General features: G+C 51.1%; 1 protein-coding gene across 1 annotated transcript in view; it reads left to right on the top strand.

Annotated features, from left to right (window-relative positions):
* The first annotated feature begins 7459 nt into the window (after nucleotides 1-7459).
* The window catches only part of TRAP1 (TNF receptor associated protein 1), a 51817-nt gene continuing 37785 nt past the window's right edge, over nucleotides 7460-21491 (top strand). The window contains exon 1 of the mRNA XM_072835538.1: nucleotides 7460-7585. Within this exon, the coding sequence (XP_072691639.1) occupies nucleotides 7510-7585 (76 nt within the window). The 5' untranslated portion in view covers nucleotides 7460-7509. The remainder of the gene's footprint in view (nucleotides 7586-21491) is intronic.

Raw genomic sequence — 21491 nt, 5'->3', positions numbered from 1 at the left:
GCTCGGCTCTGCCCGCCCTCCCAGGTGCCCTGGAAGGCGTCAGGGCGCCGCGGCCTCGGACCTGAGGCAGGAGGCCGGGGAGGGGACCTGGCCGGGCAGGTGGGGGCCGTCCAGCCCGAGCTGCGCTGCGCACTGTGGGGCCCACGCCCGCTGTCCTCCGGCCGGGCTCCGCAGGCCCGGCCTGGTCTCCCTTGGGGCTACATTGGCCGGGGGGGGGGGGGGGGGGGCGAACACCCCCTGGCACACAGGAGGCGGTGTCCAAGGCCTCCCAGGTCCGGGTGGGACTGGCCCTGTCCGGGTGGGGCCCGCCAGCCCAGCGCCTCGAGGGGGCAGTTACTGAAGCGGCCTTACGCTCTGGGCCCGGGACCAGGGCTCTGGGCCAGCGATGAGAAAGCCTCTCACAAACTGATGCTGAGGTTGCCTGGGTGGCTCAGTCGGGTAAGCATCTACCTTTGGCTTGGGTACCCCAGGGTCCTGGGATCGGCCCCCACATTGGGCTCCAAGCTCTCCTGGGGGCCTACTTCTTCTCTCCCCTGCTCATGCTCTCTCTCTCTCAAATAAATAAAATATCTTTTAAAAATAAACATGTTTAAAGTAGTCCTATAGAGGTATGTCAACAGAGTCCAAGCCTGAAGATCCTCAAGGCCTGTAGTGATGTGTAGAGACTGTTCCAGGTGAGGGTGGTCCTTTAGGGAAACCTCCAGAGAGGACATCCTTGGAAGGATGGCGAGGGGCTGTGGCAGGGTTCCCTGCGCCAGGACCCACCCTGTGTCTCTGACCCCACCCAGGACCCCTCACATCTGGCACAGGTTTGGGGGCCTCAGAACGGGAAGCGTTGCTTCATGTGCTGCCACGAGTTGAGCATCTGGAGGCAGGGCGGTCGGGGGTCCAGACCAAAGCTGGGAGGTGCAGAGAAAGGCAGCAGGTTCCATTGAGGAGGCCTGGCTTCCACGCAGGAGGCAACCAGAGGCCTGGTGTTCGGCTGCCAGAACTGGCATCCCTTGGGAGGGCCAGGTCCCCACATAGGGGACCCCTGAGCTTCTGGTGAGGCCGGTTCTCACTGTTCCCGCCCTCTAGCCACTTGAGTTCTGGTCTCTGGTTTCCTGGGTGAGGAAGAGGGATTCTCTCGTGGGGGGGAGGTCAGCAAGTGTGAGAAATGACAGGAAAGACGTGAGTGGGTCCCAAGCCGAGGCCCCCTTGCCTCCAGAACAGGTGATTTCGGGGGCGCACCCCTGCTATCCAGTTGACGGGGAAACAAGCAGGCCTGGTGCAAGCCCTGAGTTTGCTCCCTCAGCCACCTGCTGAGCACATCCGAGCCGCCGCCGTCCAGCCCTTGGAGAGCGGAGGGGAAGGGCGACGTGGTGCCGGGGCTCAAAGGGGGCACCGATCCCAGTTCGCGCTGGGAGCGAGGAGGTGTCTCCGGGTCGGGGCGGCACCCTCTCCGGACGGCCCAGTGGGGATCTTGCCGACACCCTGGCATCGTGGCCTGCGCCGGGCGGGCGGGCAAGCTGCTGAGTTCCTGAGGAGCTCCCAGGTGAGGCCCGGGCCTCAGTCTACACGCGGAGCAGCGAGGCCCAAGGGGGCCAAGAACAACCATCTTGACTTTGAAATTGCCTTGTCTTTTTTTTTTTTTTTTTTTTTAATCTCAACTCCCAACACCCAGGGCACCTGGATAGCTCAGTCGGTGAAGCATGTCTTTGGCTCAGGTCATGATCCGAGTCCTGGGATGGAGCCCTGTGTCAGGAATCCCTGCTCAGCGGAGAGTCTGCTGCTCCCTCTGCCTCCGCCTCTGTGTGCGCTCGCGCGCGTGCGCGTGCTCTCTCTCTCTCTCTCTCTCAAATCTCTCAAAGAAAAATAATCTCAACACCCAACGTAGGGCTCGAACCCACAACCCCAAGCATCACATATTCCACCAACGGAGCCCCGAAACTGCCTTAGTCCTAATGTTCACGATAGATGGTTTTTAGAGAGGGGGTTTGCTCAAGTGGCTCTGTGGCCTCCTTCACAGCATTCGCTCTGAGCTGGCACCTTCCAACCCCTTCTGTCCTCCGATCCCTGAATGAGCGCCTGGCAGGCCCACTGGCAGCCGAGGTCCCCTGGACGGACAGGAGCTAGGGCAGGACCCAGGGCACAGGGAGGTTCAGGAAGATGTCCTGTGAGGTACGTTTGTAAACCTGCAGACCGTGGGCAAAACAGACATGGGGATCCCACCGTGCTTGCTCTTCCACAAAAGCAGCGCCGGGTCCCTGGGCGATGGGAAAGCGCTTGTGCTGGTTCTCTGCACCGGTGGCGCAAGTGCTGGGGTCAGGCCCGTCCTGTCTCCTGGACCACTCGGAAGACACCGGCTGCCCTGTGCCTGGGGACATTTCCACCCTGCCCTCCGATACCCCATCGGACCAGAGGATCCTGAGCGAGGGGGCCCTCTTCGTACCCGAAGGGACGTGGTCTTGGTGAGGGGAGCTCCGTGAAAGCCACCAACCTGCTGGGGCCTGACACCAGGTGCTGCACAAGATGCCCCCTGGACTGGGCCTCTGGCTGGTGGGGTAAGGGCCCATGGCACCCAGGCAGCCAGCCAGTCCTTCGGGGAAGCAGGGCTTCACTGGCACGGGAGACAGACGTCGAGAGGGGTCCTGAGCCACCAGGAAGCCATGCGGACAGGGAAAGGGGATGCCAGCAGGTGAAGCCTCCCAGACGGCCTTTCTGCTCTTTACGGGTGTTGGGCTAAGAGTGGGGCTCTAGTGGGGCAAGTGCGTTGCCGGAGCCCACATGCACACACTCACCCAACCACGCACAGAACAGAATTGCTTCTCTGCACTGGAGAGTCTCTCACACCAAACTAATCTTTCCGTGTCTTCCTTCAAGCAAGCCATAGACGCAGTAGATTTTGAGTTTTGGTGGACGTTTGTTCCAATGCCTAGAATGACCTCGTCCGCAGGCTGGGGGAAAGATGTGACCCGAGTGCTTTGGCAGGACAGAAGGCATCTTTCAAACTGCGCCCTCGAGGCTAGTTCACCAAGTGGTAGCCCCCAGAAGTTTCTAGGAATAAATGCGGTGGGAGAGGTGGCCACCTTTTCCAGAGCCAGAGTTGCTCAGGAAAGCCAGGAAGCCCTGAGAGGGCCCTGGACCAAGTGCCAATGCCACAGAGCATGAAAAGGGACAGAGACCTTGGGTCCAATCACTCCTGAAAGTTTGGGATCAACCTGTGACGTTTCCAGTGTCCTTGATGGTGGAATTAAAGGCGGACACTGTCAAAGCAGGAGGAGTCATTCGGAGAAAAAAAACTCAGAGTCCTCCACTGAAATGAGAAATGTTCTGGTAAGTTCCAGGCCAGGTCCTAAGCGCTGCACCTGCCTCCACGAAGGGCCACGGATCTGGCTTCTGGCCAGGTCCCACCATCAGCAAGTGTGCAGGTTGGGGTCAGGGCGCGGGTTCCCCCAGACCTAGTATTGCTGTCGGCAGGTGTCTGAAGTCAGCTGGGGGCTGACGTTTGTCAGACACAGAGATAGTTGTCGAGTGAATCAGCAAAATACTGGGTCACATGCTGAGTTGGCATCAAAGTCCTGCAAAGGAAGACAGGGACTGGAAGAATCACACAAAACCCCGTGCAGGTGCCACCAGGCTACTAGCTGCTTCTCTGAATTTGAACGTTCTGGCACCTCTGAAGCCGGGGAGCATCAGTGCCTCCGAAGCTGCGGCCACAGCCTCCAGACGCAGCTCAGTGTGGCCCCGGGGGCGCCGGCGGAGGCGGCCTCCCTCTCCGGAGCTGCACAGCTCTCGGACGACACCCGGCCTCCGCGACTGCCTGGCCTCTCCCACCACCTCCTGCCTCCAACTTCTTCTTATTTTTTTTTTTTAAGATTTTATTTATTTATTCATGAGAGGCGCAGAGAGGCAGAGACACAGGCAGTGGGAGAAGCAGGCTCCATGCTGGGAGCCCGATGTGGGACTCGATCCCAGGACTCCAGGATGACACCCTGGGCCGAAGGCAGGTGCTCAACTGCTGAGTCACCCGGGGATCCCCACCTCTAACTTCTAAAAAAGTCCTCTCTACAGCCACACAGGGCTCACACTTACAACCCCAAGACCAAGAGTCCTGCTTCACCAACTGAGCCAGCCAGGTGCCCCCAAACCCCTATTTTTTGAACTTCAAAAATGAAGATGCCCTATAAGAGGGTTTATGAAACTGGGAGAAAATCCCATCACCCCTGGGCCCTTTCCAGGCCAAAAAGTATCCTATCGCCCCAAGCTTTCCTTCCTCTGGGAACTCCCAGGATGCTGCCCAGTGAAGCGGGAAGCCCGCCCACAAGTTGGTGCCTTGAACTAAGAAAGGCAAATAAAGGGAGACACATTTGTTTTTCCTTTCCAGAGGGCATTACAGAAATTACAGTAAAATATGCATAAAGATTACTGTTGGAATAATTTTTTTTAAAGATTTTATTTATTTATTCATGGGAGAGAGAGAGAGAGAGAGAGAGAAGCAGGCTCCATGCAGGGAACCCAACGTGGGACTCGATCCCAGGTCTCCAGGATCACACCCCAGGCCGAAGGCGGTGCCAAACCGCTGAGCCACCGGGACTGCCCCCGTTGTAATAATTTTTTAAAGGTTTTATTTATTTGAGAGCGAGTGCGTGGAGTGGGGCGGGGCAGGGGAAGAGGGACCAGCCGACTGCTGAGCGCGGAGCCCAAGCCAGGCCCGGAGCTCACAACCCCGAGATCACGACCTGAGCCGAGACCCAGAGGCGGCTGCCCACTAACCGAGCCCCGCAGGCACCCCTCTGTCATCGTTTTGAAGCGCATAGCTCGGTGGCACTAAATGCATCCCCACTGCTGCGCGGCCATCACCGCCACCGTCTCCAGAGCTCATTTTGCAAAACGGAAACTCTGTCCCCATTAGACAGGATTCCCCATCGCCCTCCCACTCCCGCCCAGGTCCCCCCTCCCCCTGCCGGTGTCTGGATTCCACAGTTCCGATGCCTCGTGCGAGTGGGATCACACAGTATCTGTCTTTTCGTGTCCTTGACCATCAGGCCCCCCCCGGTTCACTGACGCTGCAGCAGGTATCAGAAATTCCCTCCTCTCCGGGCTGAAGAACATCCATTGTCCGTGTGTTCCGTGCTTCGGGGACCCCTTCAGCCGTGGCCGGGCGGGTTGGCCCTGCCTTCCGGCCACCGCGAATGACACGGCTCGCGTTTCTCCAGGCCGGCCCCCCCCCCCCCCCCCCCCCCGCTGCTGTCGAAGGCGGTGGCCTCTGGAGAAGCAAGGGCAGCCTCATAGAGGCCCCAGCGGTAGTCAGGAGGCCCAGGGGCCCTCTCCTCCTCTGCTTCTCTCGTGCCCCGCCAGCAATCCCGGGCAGTCTCGGTCAGTCCAAGTCGTACATCTGCATCTAATCATTTTCTTCCTTCTTCCAATTTCCTCGTACTCTCAGGGGCTGAAATCTGCCCAGGCCCCTCAAGGCTTGGTTTGGGGGACACCTGGGTAGCTCGGCAGTTGAGCATCTGACTGCCTTCAGGTCAGGGTGTCATCCGGAGTCTGGGGAGCCTGCTTCTCCCTCTGCCTATGTCTCTGCCTCTCTCTCTCTTTCATGAAAAAATATAATCTTAAAAAAAAAAAAAAAAAAGACTTGATTTGGGTCTATAGGCATCTTGGAAAGCCAGAGTTTCCCGGGCTACCAGAAGATAGTTTCGCGAACATCTGTAGCTGAGGGCGTCTGACGTCCACAGACCAGGAGAGGACAGGAGTGTCTGGAACCTGGTGTCTTTGTCCTCCACAGAGCCTGGGTCCTGTCCATCATTTTTTAAAACTTTAGTGATTTTTTAAAAAAGATTTATTTATTTATGATAGAGAGGCAGAGACACAGGAGGAGGGAGAAGCGGCTCCATGCTGGGAGCCCGACATGGGACTTGATCCCGGGACTCCAGGATTGCGCCCTGGGCCAAAGGCAGGCGCTAAACCACTGAGCCACCCAGGGATTCCCCATTTTTTAAAACTTTAAATTGATCTTTTTTTTTTTTTAATTTTTATTTATTTATGATAGTCACAGAGAGAGAGAGAGAGAGAGGCAGAGACACAAGCAGAGGGAGAAGCAGGCTCCATGCACCGGGAGCCCAATGTGGGACTCGATCCTGGGTCTCCAGGATCACGCCCTGGGCCAAAGGCAGGCACCAAACCGCTGCGCCACCCAGGGATCCCAAATTGATCTTTTATTGAAGGATAGTTGACACCCCCCACCCTTATGTGAAGCATAGGTTTCCCTCTGCCAGATACCACTTCTTCCTGAAATAAAAGGATCCCCCCGGGCCTACATCTACTGCCCCACAGACCAGTGTGTCCGCTCTTGCAAAAGGGAGGACTTCCTGGGTGAACAAATGCAACGCGAGGCTCAGACCCCTCAGGGCCCCAGAGTAGCTGCAGCTTGACCACTCTGGGCCTGCCACCCGCCCCTGTATCTGCAGGGAGGTGGGGGAAGGAGAGGGGCGGGGCCCAGGGGCTGGAATGGATTAGAAGTGGCGTGGTGGGGGTGGGGGGGTGAAGCCCCGAGGAGGAGGCGGCGCCGCGGGGGCCCGTGGGGAGGTTGCTGGTCTTCCTCCAACGACAGAGAAAGGGCTCCTGCCCCCCCCCCCCGCCCCCAGCCTAGTCCGCCCGTCTCGGGGACATGCTGCTCAGCTGCTGGAGCCTGGCACATGGGGCTCATCCTTTCCACCTTCCACCTGGAAGGTCCCGGGGTCGCCCCTCCCAATGCCCCGACGGCGCCCTGGGTCCAAGCGGGGGTGGGGGTGGGGGTGAACCCTCTCCTGTCTTTCGTACTTTGCAGCTCCGTTTTCGTAGCTTCTTGCTCCGGTAGCGACCCTCCAGCGAGCCCCAGAAGCCACCTGGGGCCGCCGGGTCCTCAGAAAACCTGGACGACGCCGCGCGCGCTGTGGCACCGGGCGAGAAAGGGCGTTGACGGGGCCAGGCACAGCACCGCACAGTGACTGACCGCAGCCACGGGCCAGGCGTGTGGCGTGGTGGCCCACGGCACCCGCCGGGGTGGAGCGCTCTACACCTACAACTAATGTAGCTTTCTGGGTCCACCATATTTCAACTTAAAACAATTTTTGTTTTCTTCTTAATTAAAAGAGAATGAGCGGCGGGGCTCGTCCGCTGCAGCAGGGCGGGAGGAGGAGCGCGAGGACACGTCCAGCCTCCGGGCCGCCCCCGCTTCTCCCCCTCCCCAGTGGCGCCGGGGCCCGGGACGTCCGCCGCATCGCCGCCGCCTCCCTCTCACGCCCTCCCGGGCCCGCGCACCCGCCCGTCGTCCTTGACAACGCGACACAAGGTCACGGAGGGCCCGTCCCCAGGCCCGACGCTCCCCGCGCGGCGCGGGCCACCAGGGCCCCGCCCGCTCTCCCGCGCAGGCAGCGGGCCGGGCAGCCCTGCGCTCGGCGTGACGTCACCGCGCCGCGCCCGAGGAAGGCCCCGCCCCGCCCCGCCCTCGCCGCGCGTGTGGCTCGGCGGCCGCGGAGGACGGACATGGCGCGCGAGCTGCGGATGCTGCTGCTGTGGGGCCGCAGCCTGCGGGCGCCGGCGCTGGCGGCCGCCCCGAGAGGTGAGGGGGGGCGGGGGGCGGGACGCCCCGGGTCCGAGCCCGCGCCTTTCTCCACTGCGAGGCTCGGAGGTTCGGCTGAGCGCGCGGGGCGCCCCGTGTCGCCCGTGTCGCCCGACTGCCCGGGTTCCGCCCCCGCCGTCGGCGGCTTCTCCCCGCCGAGCCCCGGCGCTGGGCTCGAGGCTAGGGGTCCGGGCTCTCGCTCCGGCCGCCGAGGGCGGTTCGGGGAGTGGGAACGGACTTGAGCCCCTCGTGGCCGCCCGAGCCGTGTTGCACCGGGGGCCGTAGCAGCCACCTGCGCCGCGCCGACCGGCGCCACACCGAGTGCCCCGTCCGCCCGGGAGCGCGCACGGCGGGACCCGGGCGCAGCCGCCTGACCCTCCGCAGCGCGTGGCCTCTGGCTTCGTCACCCCCGGATTCCCGGGACCCGAAATTCCTGGGCGCTCACATCAGTGTTGGGGCGGAGGAAAAAAAGAAAAGAGTCACCGTAGTCTCTGCTTTCCCACTCCGCGTTCGGGAGAAACCGAGGGGCGGGCAGCATCCTAGCCTTCCGTCCAGGCTCTGCACACGGTTACACACGCACGTGGACTTGGGCTGTTTTTATGTGAAAAGACCTAAACCGTCTATGCGGTTTGCTCCGGAGTTGTATTTAACGTTGTCTGCGTAGCTTCCGCGTCCTGGGCCGTCCCTGTCCCCCGATCTTTGGCTTTCCAGTGGCCGCGCGGTCGTTTACCTGCCGTGTCCCGTGAACGGACGTAATAAAGGATTCTGTGGTTTTCTTTTTTTTTTTTCTTTTTTTCAAGATTTTGTTTATTCATGAGAGACACAGAGAGAGGCAGAGACACAGGCAGAGGGAGAAGCAGGGTCCCTGCAGGGAGCCCGACGTGGGACTCGATCCCAGGTCTCCAGCATCACGCTCTGGGCTGAAGGCAGCGCTAAACCGCTGAGCCATCCGGGCTGCCCTGTGGTTTTCTGTCATTACACTGCTGCGTACAATGGCGAGTACTTAGATATTTGCACGCGTGTATGGCATTTAGAATTTCAGAATCCGACTTTTAGAATTGATGGTTCAGAGTCTGTGCATATTTGAAACGTTAGCTGATACTGCCAAATTGCTGTCCAGAAAGTCTTTATCGATTTATATTCCCGTTAGGGACTGAGACCACCTCTATCCAGGCAGTCCCTCCGTGGATAGGAGTCAGAAAGTGTTTTCATTTGCTTAGTGGCCGTTAGTATATTTTCTATGAATGTCTTTTTTTATTTTTTATGTCTTTTACATTTTTTTCCCGTTATCTGAGTTTTACATTTTGGTGTAGTGTCTCTCTCTTTTAAGACTGTTTATTTGACAGCACAAGCAGGCAGAGGGAGAGGGAGAAGCAGGCTCTGAGTGGAGAGCCTGATTCCAGGCTGGATCCCAGAACGCTGGGATCATGACCTGAGTCGGAGGCAGATGCTTAACCAACCGGGCCACCCAGGCACCTCTAGTGTTTGTCTGTCTATCTCTCTCTCTCTCTCTTTTTTTTTTTTTTTAATTTATCTGTTCATGAGAGACAGAGGGAGAAGCAGGCTCCATGGAGAGAGCCTGACTTGGGACTCAGCGCCAGGATTCCGGGATCACATCCCGATCCGAAAGCACAGACCCAACTGCTGAGCCACCCAGGTGTCCCTCTTTTTTTTTTTTTTTTTTTTTAAACAGTTTTTAAAAGCATGCAATAACTGATAAGATAGTTGTAAGTTTTATACTTTTGCTTGTACCCACCGTCTTCCTCCTTTTTGGGTTTATTTCTTGTCATGCAAGAGTATTCTTTTGTGTTCTGCAGAAGTCTTTAGTTTGTAAATTTTTTCTTTTCTTTCCTTTTTTTTTTTTTTTTTAAGATTTCATTTATTTAGTCATGAGAGACACAGAGAGGCAGAGACACAGGAAGAGGGAGAAGCAGGCTCCATGCAGGGAGCCAGACGTGTTGGGACTCGATCCTGGGTCTCCAGGATCACGCCCTGGGCTGAAGGCGCTAAACCGCTGAGCCATCCAGGCTGCCCAGGTTGTAAATTTTCTTTCTTTTTCTTTTTTTTTTTTTTTTATGATAGTCACAGAGAGGGGGGGGGGCGGGGGGGCAGAGACACAGGCAGAGGGAGAAGCAGGCTCCATGCACTGGGAGCCCGATGTGGGATTCGATCCCGGGTCTCCAGGATCACGCCCTGGGCCAAAGGCAGGCGCCAAACCGCTGCGCCATCCAGGGATCCCAGTTGTAAATTTTCTAAGCCCCATCATGTCTAAAAGATTTTATTTTACCCCCCTACTAGTGTAGTAGGTTGCCTGGGTATTCCAGGTCAAAATAATTTTCCTTCAAATAGGAGGATATTGCTCTGCTGTTTTCTAGAGCCCGTTACAGATGAGCAGTCCTAGCAATTTCATTGTTTCTTTTGTAGATGACTTGTTTTTACCTTTCTCTGGAGGTTAAAGTTTCTCTTTTTTGTGTTCTCAGATGTTCTAATCATGTTTGTTGTAATTCATTCTTCATATCATGTAGTGAACCTTCCACTGGGAAGACATGCCAGTTTTCAGCCCAGCCAGTTTTTTTTTTAACTCCTTCCTTTAATAATCTGCATCCTCTCCTTCTGAACTTCTGTTGCAGTTCTCCTTGGAAATCTTTTGTTTGAATCTAAGATTGAGACCCTGTTCTTGGAAGCAGGATGTACTGCAGATGTTCTTGATACCCACCGTATGGGCAGTCGTGAAGGTCTAGTTGTTTGGAGGGACTGAGTGATGGGTGAGTTTAGCCTAGAAAATGATTATCTTATACAAAGGGGTTGGGGGCGGGGGTAATAAGAGAAAGTACCTCCACAGAAAATTCAGAATTCTCCTGTATTTCTTTTCCTCTGTTGCTGGGAAAGTGTTCCCAAATGTTAGCATGTGCTTGGCTTCACATCTTAGAGTCAGACTTTATCACCATCCCAGTTCTTCCCACCTGCTCCGTTGAGGTGTTGAACAGTCTCGGCTTGTGGACTTTTTATTTTTCATTTTTGCTCATTACTTATTTAACAGATATATTTTGAGGGATACTTGGCTAGCTCAGTCAGAAGGGCTCACAACTCTTGGTCCTGGAGATGTGAGTTTGAGCCCCATGTTAGGCATAGAGATTACTTAAACTAAAAAAATAAATAAAATAATATTATATATATATATATTTTTTTTTTTTTGCATGCTCTCTGATACTTCAGAGATGATGTGACCCTGCTGTTGGCGTCATGGGTTAAGTGGGAGCTTGTGTTTGCCAGGCAGTATACTGGGCCATTTCCGAGGCCTCTGTGCCCAGTCAGGGAGCACTGAAACATGTGGATGATTGCTCATGTGGATCTCACAGAAGAGAAGGTTATGAGCCCGGTCTGGAAAGCACCAGATGCAGGGTAAGGGGGTGCTACTGAATGATTGGGTTTGGCAAGAAATGGGAATATATATGGGAATGAGAGTAAGAGGCTAAAAATTATGTGCTTTCTCTTCTGTTAGATGTAAACTTGTGGACCATTTTCTGTAATCAGGATGGTCACAGTGCCAGGCGTGGGCCAGTGTTTAGAAAACCCAGCTGCAGGCACTATGAGGGCCACACACCTGAGTTTCTGCATGCCCCCAGGACCAGGTGGGTGGGCTCCAGGTGAATCTTAAATTGATTTCTAGGCGTTTAGAACCATCGAGTAATTTCTTGCCCTGGTGAAAGGTGGGTATCATAAGGAGTAGGGATATCAGAACCTAGGTAACCTGGAAAACGTGATATTTGTGTTTTTTTTTTTTTTTTTTAAGATTTTATTCATTTATTCATGAGAGATACACAGAGACAGAGAGAGAGGCAGAGACACAGGCAGAGGGAGAAGCAGGCTCCACGCAAGGAGCCTGATGTGGGACTCGATCCCGGGTCTCCAGCATCACACCCTGGGCTGCAGGCGGCACTAAACCACTGCGCCACCGGGGCTGCCCCAAAACGTAATATTTGTAGTAAAAATGTAAACTGTCATGAAACCTTCCACCAGTTCTGATGAGTAATAGAAGTAATGGATTTGCCGGTAGACAATCAAGAAAGTGTTCCCAAAGAAGAGACGATGAACATGAAAAATCAGCAACAGGTTTGATCTCCAGAGGCAGATGATTATGATGTAAGGTGGAGAGGGTAATGGGTTGGTCATTTCACTTGGCTGGTAACTGCAATGACACCACAGCCCTGAGTCCTGTGTTCTAATCTCGAGGACACTCTGGGTCTCACTGTTGGCGTTGCCAGGACCCCCTTATGAGGCAGCCACCGCAGGACTGCTTGCGCTCGAGTTAGTGTCCTCTGCCTTTTCCAGTCTCTGTAAGCTGGAACCTTTGCTGGAATGTTCTGCCTTAGAAGTGAGACTTGGAAGGGTGAGGAGTCTGCTCCAAGTACCAGAAACATCAGAAGAGCAGAATTTCCCCACTTTGTTGTAGGTCTCAAGCATTGCAGGTTTGCTTTATTTCCCAAAAGGAACTCCTGCCTAGACCCCGTGCAGCCACAGCCCCACATTTACTGCTTTTATTCTTTTTGTTGATTTATTTTGCTTCTTCCCTCTGCTCTCACTTTGGGGGCCTGTGCTGTTTAATTCATGCCCTCCAGCCCGGGTGGCTCAGCGGTTTAGCGCAGCCTTCAGTCCGGGGCCTGATCCTGGAGACCTGGGATCGAGTCCCACATCGGGCTCCCTGCATGGAGCCTGCTTCTCCCTCTGCCTCTCTCTCTCTCTCTCTCTCTCTCTCTCTCTCTCTCTCGTCTATGAATAAATAATAAATAAATCTTAAAAAAAAAAAAAAAAAATTCATGCCCTCACAGCTCTTGTGTTGCAGCCCAGGAGTGAGAATGAGAATTCAGTCACATCTCATGTGTTCCCAGGCTCTCTGCAGGATGAGTAGAGCAGCACTTGTGGGGCAGATTTCACTCTCTGTGAAACACGTATTCATGTTGCTAATGTAACAATAATAGGTTTGATCCTTAACTGCTTAGACTCTAAATGGTGTTGCCACCTCTATAAACCACAGAGCTGGGACGCCTGGGTGGCTCAATGGTTGACCATCCGTCTCTGGCTCAGGGCATGATCCCAGGGTTCTGGGATCAAGTCCTGCATCGGGTTCCCTGGAGGGAGCCTGTTTCTCCCTCTGCCTGTGTCACTGCCTCTCTCTCTGTGCCTCTCATGAATGAATAGCTAAAATCTTAAAAAACAACAAAACTTTAAATCACAGTGCTGGGGCCTTGATCAGCACCGCGAGGCACATAGGCAAAGTGTGTCGCTGGCTGCCCAAGAGGCACCAGTTGGGCTGTGGTGTGACGGGCTTGGTTAGGACCAGAGGGACCAAGTTATCTGCAAAAGATCAGCCAAACCCAGATGGTAATAGGTTAGCAAAGGCTTTATTGGTTACTAGCTGAATAGTTGGCCAGAATTAAGGCAACAACAAAAATCTCCCAAGTGTTTGCTGCCCTTGTGCATTGAGACATATGCTGCTTGAAGCGGTGTGTGTGTGGGGGGGGAGTTGGGGTGATGAGAAAGCATACATTTCTCACCTCTACCCCCAAAGTCCAACAAAGATGATTTCAATAGGGAGACTTACTAAGGCAGTGATGGTGGTCACTGTCTAAAACCAAAATACCGACTTGGCATCAGCGAAGTGTATCCAGTTCACACTCCAAGGAAGTGTTTAATTTTTTGTTTTTTAAAGTACTTATTTATTTGACGTAGAACATGAGCATGCACAAGCAGGGGAAGTAGCAGGGAGAGGGAGAAACAGGTAGAATTCGATCCCAGGACCCTGGGATCACGATCTGAAAGGAAGGCAGATGCTTAACTGAGCCACCCAGGTGCCCTCCAGTGAAATATTTTAGTTCAAAGCCAGAGGATGTTCTTGAATTGGATTTTTGGTGCTCTTAGTGTAGCCAGCTAGAATTTTTCTTTTTTTTTTTTTTTTTTAAATTTTTTTTTAAGGATTTATTTTTATTTTTTTCTAATTTTTTTTTTATTTATTTATGATAGGCACACAGTGAGAGAGAGAGAGGCAGAGACACAGGCAGAGGGAGAAGCAGGCTTCATGCACCGGGAGCCTGACGTGGGATTCGATCCCGGATCTCCAGGATCGCGCCCTGGGCCAAAGGCAGGCGCTAAACCGCTGCGCCACCCAGGGATCCCGCTAGAATTTTTCTTAAGTACCATCTTGCCCAGTCTGGAAACGGAAGGCTTGACTTTTTTTTTTTTAAGATTTTATTTATTTATTCATGAGAGGCATACAGAGAGACAGAGAGGCAGAGACACAGGCAGAGGGAGAAGCAGGCTCCATGCAGGGAGCCCAATGTGGGACTCGATCCTGGGTCTCCAGGATCAGGTCCTGGGCTGAAGGCGGTGCTAAATCACTGAGCCATCTGGGCTGCCCGGAAGGTTTGACTTTTACTAGGAAGCTGCTATTTGCTTACTCCACCAAGAAATTCTGTAGTATTTAGTAAAGATTTTGGGGTGTTTCTGGTATGGCTGCTAAAGCCACTAGGAATTGTATACCATAGGTGATAATGATGTGGTTGGGAGTGTTGGGGTCCAGAGTCCATGGCCAAGAAAGGATTCTTGAGAGGTCTTTGGTGCAAAAGACCTTTGGTGGTTTTATGAAAGCACAGGGACAGGACTGTGGGCAGACAGAGCTGAATTGGGAGTGACTGATTATGCAAGAGTTTCTATCCTGTCGAGGGGAGGGTGGTGTTAGGCTCCAAGTAGTTGAGTCTGTAGGTTTCTGGAGATTGCTTGCTCGCCCCTCCCTCCCTCCATTCGTCCCCCCTTCCCCTTCCCCTTCCCTTCCCCTTCCCTTCCCCTTCCCTTCCCCTTCCCTTCCCCTTCCCTTCCCCTTTCTTTCCCCTTTCTTTCCTCTCTTCCTTTTTTCTTCCTTTTCCTCTTCTTCCTTTTTAAGATTTTATTTATTTAATTGACACAGAGAGCACAAGCAGGGGGAACTGCAGAGGGAGAGGAAGAAGCAGACTCCCCACAGAGAAGGAACCCTGACATGGGACTCGATCCCAGGACCCTGGGATTATGACCTGAGCCGAGAGCAGATACTTAACCTACTGAGCCACGCAGGTGCCCCTGAAGATGGCTTTTTTCTTGTAAATTATTAAGACAGTTGCAAACTGATGGAAACCCATGTCCTGCATGACTGTGATCTCTATTGATTAACCACTTGTTTTCCCCTTTCCTTTGTTTTAGGGCAGCCAGAAGTGCCTGAGGAATGTCACATGTATCTCACGGGGTGGCCAGAGGAAGTTTGCGGGGTGTTAGTTTGTGCTTTGCCCTTAGCTTGCCCTGTGCTCCCTCATCAATAACACCAGTAGCATTGGTGAGGAGGTAGAGAAATCAGAGCTCTTGCTGACTGCTGGCAGGAATGTAAAATGGGGCATCATTTTGGAAAACAGTCCATAGTTTGAGTGGACTGAGTAAGCACTCAAATGAATAAGCACAGTTACCATTCAACCCAGCACTTCCACTTCTAGGTGTGTACCCAGGGGACCCTGAAATATACATCCACACAGAAACTTGTACAGCAATGTTTACGGCACAGACAAAAAGCAGAAACACCCCAATTGCCTATTAACTGATGAATAAGTAAATAACGTGTGGTCTGACCCTATAATGGAATATTATTCACTGTGTGCTATCTGACTGGCTCAGAAAAGTATGCAGCTCTTGAACTCAGGGTCCTGGGTTTGAGCCCCATGTTGGGTGTAGGGATTACATAAATAAATACATATTTTTTAAAAGAATATTATTTGGCCATAAAAAAGAGCGAGATATGATATTTGTTATGATGTGGATGAACCTTGAAAACATGATGTTAAGTGAATGAGGCCAGATGCAGAAGACTACATATAATTCCCCCTTTGTGTGAAATGTCTCAGACGGGCAATCTATAGGGATAGGAAGTGACTGCCGGATTGGGGGGATAGGAGTGAGGAGTTGCTGCTAATGAGCTTGTGGTTTCTTTCTGGGGTGATGACCTTCTGTGGCACTAGATGATAGTGATGGATACTCAGCCCTGTGAATGTGCTAAAGCCCACTGGTTTGTACACTTTGGGTGGATTATATGTTCTTAAGGTGTTCTTAAAATACTTATGTTGTCTTCAGTAGTTTTAGCTTTTATTTGCACTTTATAGCCCATCTGGAATTTTTCATTTAATAAGTGAGAGAAGAAATTAATTTTGGTATTGTAGCTTTAAATTAATGTGCGTTAACATGTTTAATAGTATTTCCTCGTGATTTTCAAAAATCTTGGCCATTTATGCAAAAATTTAGTTTTTCATAGAATTTTAGAATTAGTTTAAAAAATTGCATTTTCTTTGGGCTTATGTTAAAAATATAGGCTAGTTTAGAGAATTGATGTCTTTATTTAATTTTAAGTAAGCTTTATGCCCACCATGAGGCTTGAACTCATAACTCTGAGATCAAGAGTCATGTGCTCCACCACCTGAGACAGCCAACTGCCCAGAGAATGGATGTGTGTGGATTGACACTTCCAGGCAGCCCGGGTGGCTCAGCGGTTTAGCGCTGCCTTCAGCCGGGGGCGTGATCCTGGAGACCTGAGATCAAGTCCCACGTCGGGCTCCCTGCTTGGAGCCTGCTTCTCCCTCTGCCTGTGTCTCTGCCTCTCTCTCTCACACACTCTCTCTCTCTCATGAATGAATAAAATAAAATCTTTTTTTTTTTTTTTTTTTTTTTTTAAAGATTTTATTTATTTATTCATCAGAGAGAGAGAGAGAGGCAGACACAGGCAGAGGGAGAAACAGGCTCCATGCCGGGAGCCCGACGTGGGACTCGATCCCGGGTCTCCAGGATCACACCCTGGGCCGAAGGCGGCGCTAAACCGCTGAGCCACTGGGGCTGCCCGAATAAAATAAAATCTTTAAAAAAATAAATATTTATGCTTCCTATCCAGGGACATTTCCCCAAGCTTTTTTGATCCCTTTGTAAATGTGTTTTATGTCCTTATTAAATTTTTTTAGTGTGTTTGGCAATTAGGTAACTTTTATAGATATGTATATTTATAACCTAGCACAAAATAACCTACCACAGCATCCAAAAGTGCAAAGGTGTGTGCACTGAGAAGCATATTTCTGTCATGGATACCCTCAGATACCAGGTAACCCTCCTGGGGGCAACCCCCTTAGCCAAGTCCTTGCAAAGATATGCATGACTTGTGAGAATGACATCCATGTATGTGTACACATACACATGTATTTTAACATCATGGGAGCATATGCAAACTACTGTCTGGGCCAGGTTTATTTTATTTTATTTCTTTTCTTTTTCTTTTCTTTTCTTTTCTTTTCTTTTTTTCTTTTCTTTTCTTTTCTTTTCTTTCTTTTTTTTAAGATTTTATTTATTTATTCATGAGAGACACAGAGAGGCAGAGGGAGAAGCAGGCACCATGCAGGGAGCCCGATGCGGGATTTGATCCTGGGACTCCAGGATCTTGCCCTGGGCTGAAGGCAAGTGCCAAACTGCTGAGCCACCCAGGGATCCCCCAGGTTTATTTCTTAATGTATCTTAGAGATAACTTAGCATCAGGGGATGCCTGGGTGGCTCAGTGGTTGAGCGCCTGCCTTTGGCCCAGGGCGTGATCCTGGAGTCCGGGGATCGAGTCCCACATCGGGTTTCCTGCATGGAGCCTGCTTCTCTCTCTGCCTGTGTCTCTGCCTCTCTCTCTCTATGTCTCTCATGAATAAATAAATAAAATCTTAAAAAAAAAAAAAACTTAGCATCGGGACATTGCACACAGACTGGTCCATTTTCCTGTGTGACAGTATTTATTATCTATGCATTTATTTACTATTCCTCTATGGCTGTCAACCTGGTCATCCATCTACACTGGATCCTCAATTGGTATCTCTATACAGGCTTGCGCATGACCCCAGCATTGACAGTTGATGGGAAGGGGCTCGCTCTTCTGTGACAGCTACTTTATTTAAGAGTTTATTGTTAGGGGATCCCTGGGTGGCTCAGCGGTTTCGAGCCTGCCTTTGGCCCAGGGCGCGATCCTGGAGTCCCGGGATTGAGTCCCGCGTCGGGCTCCCGGCATGAAGCCTGCTTCTCCCTCCTCCTGTGTCTCTGCCTCTCTCTCTCTCTCTCTCTCTCTCTCATAAATAAATAAAAATAAATCTTAAAAAAAAAAAAGTTTGTTGTTAATTATGGGGCACCTGGGTGGCTCGGTTGATGAAGCATCTGCTTTCAGCTCAGGTCATGATCCCAGGGTCCTGGGATTGAGCCCTGTGTTGGCTCTGCTCAGTAGGGAGCCCGCTTCTCCCTCTCCCTCTGCTGCTCCTCCCCACTCATGTGCATGCTTGCTTGTACTCTCTCTCTAGTGTTAACTTTAAGTAATTAAATATTTGATTAAAAAGATGTGCATTGAGAAGTCCTGCTCTCAGCTCGGTCCCATTCTCCTCTGTGACCTGCCCCTTGCCCTTGTAGGTTATCTCGGTTAGGAGCTGCTCCTAAGCTCCTAATAACATCTTGCTAGTGTTCACGTGAATAAAGTGTGAACAGGTAAGCACCTTCTTCTGCAAGGGTTTATGTACTCTCTGTATTTTAGTCACTGAGAGACCTTGTAGAGCTTGCTGTGACAGCACCATAGTTTGTTTCCTCCCCCTCCCTTTTCCTTTCCTTTTCTTCTTCTTTTTCTTTAGCCTCATAGAAGTCTGGGAGTAGCTCTGTGTTGGGAGACACCACAGTTGATTTACTAGTTCTCTGCACCGACATGGAGGTGGTTTCCAGGCATTTGCCATTTATTCAGCGTTACAGTGTATGGTCCTTCAGCCTCGTCTTTATATGCAGGGTTCAAGTGTATCCACGGAGGAAAATCCTCAAATGGAATTTGCCAAGTTAGAGCGTATATTGTGTTTGTCATCTTGACCAGCGTAGCCAGTTACCTTCCACGGGGTCAGGCCATTTCCTGCTGCCTGGAGCAAGCCATTGGAAGTTCTGAGTTGCCCCTGAAGTAACAGTGCAGGTGTGTTGACTTCTCTCCCTTCACTGGAGCTGGTGAAGGTTAACTGGCTAGAACTGGGGCACAGTGCCCAGGTGGGGGCCTCGGATCAGTATGTGTTGATGAAGCTGTTAGGCCTCAGTCCTGCCTGATTACCTTTGATCCATCCCAGGCAGGCTGGCCTCTAACCTGGGCTTCCTATTCCAGGTGGGCTTCAGGGAGATCCAGTCCCCTGGGCGTGTCAGGTCCCACACGTGACACTACGGGATGCTCCTCTGCTTAAATCAGGCTGGGTTCCAAGAGGCTATGTGTACTTCTCTGTGGGCAAGTTCAGTGACCCAGAGAGGCTACGGCTTTTTCTTTCAACCCCTCCCCTTCTCCCTTTATACGTTCGATCTAAAGAGAGACGCGTAGAGTATGCATGTGCAGTTTAAAAAGAAGTGTAAAATGAACACACGTTAACCCAGTTTAAGAAGTTGAGATTACCAACTCTCTGAAGGCCTGTGTGCTCTTCCCTGAGGCATGTCCTTCTCTTTCTCCTGGAGGTAACTGCTAACCTGAATTTTCTGTTTTCTTGTGTATACATACTGTGTATGTTCTTGGGTCAACATTTTGTTGGCTTAGTTTTATCCATGCTAATGGTGTAGTTCATTAATTTTTGCTGTTAATACCATTGTGTTCGTATACCTTCGTTTCTTTATGTCGAATTGCTGGTGTGTACTTAAATGGAGTTGCTGGATCACTTGGTGTGCTCTGGCTTACTAAGTAATGCAAAATTACTTCCCCAAAAGAGTTGTGTCACTGTATACTCCACCAGCCCCCTTCCGTGCATTCCCACAGTCCCCTCCAGTCCTTGGTATTTTCAGACTTATAATCTTTGCAACTCTGGAGAGTATTGAATGCTATCTTGTGTGTGTCTGCTTACAAGATATGTATCAGGAAATACATGAACTAACTGTGGGGAACCAGCTCAGTGGGGCAGTGTTGTCTGCAATACTGTAATGCTCCATCGTGAGAATGTACCGCAGCTCTTTCTCCACCCAGGTGCAGACACTTGGCCCGTGGGCAGCGTAGAGGCAATGGCTCGCTTGGTTGCGTTGGCATCCTGCCTCGTTGGACACATAAGTTTCTCTGGGGTGTGACCAGAGTGGGGTTGCGGGTTTTGGGATATGCGTTGTTACTGTGTAATCATGACTGTTTTCCAGTGTGGGTCCTGATTTTCGTTCCACCAACTCAGAGAGCTGTCCCTGTGCAGTGTCCTCACCGAGACTCGGGATTTTCAGACATTTTATTTTTTTTATTTTATTTTATTATTATTTTTTAATTTTTTTATTTATTTATGACAGTCACACACAGAGAGAGAGAGAGGCAGAGACACAGGCAGAGGGAGAAAGCAGGCTCCATACACCGGGAGCCCGACGTGGGATTCGATCCCGGGTCTCCAGGATCGCGCCCTGGGCCAAAGGCAGGCGCCAAACTGCTGAGCCACCCAGGGATCCCATTTTCAGACATTTTAAATGTGAATTTGATGGTTACAAAATGATGTTTCAGGGGTGCCTGAGTGGCTCAGTCAGTTAAGCATCTGCCTTTGTCTCAGGTCATGGTCTCAGGGTCCTGCGATGGAGCCACATCAGGCTCCCTGCTCCACAGGAATTCTGCTTCCCTCTCTACCTCTGCTCCTCCCCATGCTGGTGCGCTCTTGCTTGCTTTCTCTCAAAGGGATAGTCTTTAAAAACAAAACTGATGTTTCAGTTGTGATTTTAGTTGCATTTTGATGAATTGCTAATAAGTTGAGCATCTTCTTTCCATAGTTTATTGGCCATTTGTTTCCATTTCCGTGAAATGCTATTCATGTCTTTTGTTCTAGTATTTTCTTCTGGATTGGCTGATTTGGTATGCATTTTTGTATGCACTCTTTATGGGCACTAATCTTCTATCACGTTATTCTTTGTCAGTAATGATTGTTGGAAATGTGTTCTCCCAGGTGCGGCTTGCTGCTTCACTTTCATCCTGGTGTCTGTTTTTTGTTTTTGTTTTTGTTTTGATGAACAGGAGGTCTTAATCTTAATTTTGTCAGATATACCAATCTTTTCCTTTGTGGTTTACCCGGGGTTCTGTAAGCTAAGGCCCATGGGTTGGGTTTTTGTAGAATAAAGTTTTATTGGGACCCAAGCATGCTTATGCTTTCACATGTTTGCAGCCCCTTTCCTGCTGCAGGGGCAGAGTTGAGCGGAGATCACAGGGCCCAGAAGCCTAAAATATTTACTGTCTGCCCTTCCCAGGAAATGTTTGGTGTGTACCCCAAGGTCATAAAGGTCATGCTTCCATGAAAGTTGTTTCCTGATGCATTTCTACCAAACAGGAGTAGGAACCTTTGTTTGAAACTTTTATTCATTTCTCTCTTTGCTGGTAAACTTTCTCATGGGCTTCATTTTCAGGATAGATTAGAAGAGACTTGTAAACTAGCAATCACAGGCTAATTCTGGCTATAAAATTGTGTTTGGCCCAAATATTAAAAAAAAAAAAAGTAGTCGCAAATATTTGAAGTCAGGTCTCCATAAATATTTGAGTTGCTTATTTCTTTTGAAAAATTAAAAGTTCTGGGAATTTTGGCTTGTATTCCACAATGGCAACAGTCTCTTGGAATGTAGTGGCAGCTGCTGCCTCCTACAGACTGGCCTGCCCTCTGCAGTTGGCTGTAGTGCCATACTCCCAGATTGTTCTTCATCCCGGGCCTGTTGGTGCATGTGCAGTTATTTGTTCATGTAGTAAATTATATTGACTGGTGGTCTAGTACTAAACCAGCCTTCCATCCCTGAGATCAACCTGCTTGGTCATGATGTAGTATCATTTTTACATATTGTAGGATTTGATTTGCTAATTTTTTTATTAAGGATCTCCATGTTT

The sequence above is a fragment of the Canis lupus genome, chromosome 8 (assembly GCF_048164855.1).
Source record: "Canis lupus baileyi chromosome 8, mCanLup2.hap1, whole genome shotgun sequence".
NCBI classification, from domain to species: Eukaryota; Metazoa; Chordata; class Mammalia; order Carnivora; family Canidae; genus Canis; species Canis lupus.
The sequence above is the reverse complement of the archived record's forward strand: the minus strand, read 5'-3'. Positions and strand labels throughout refer to the sequence as shown.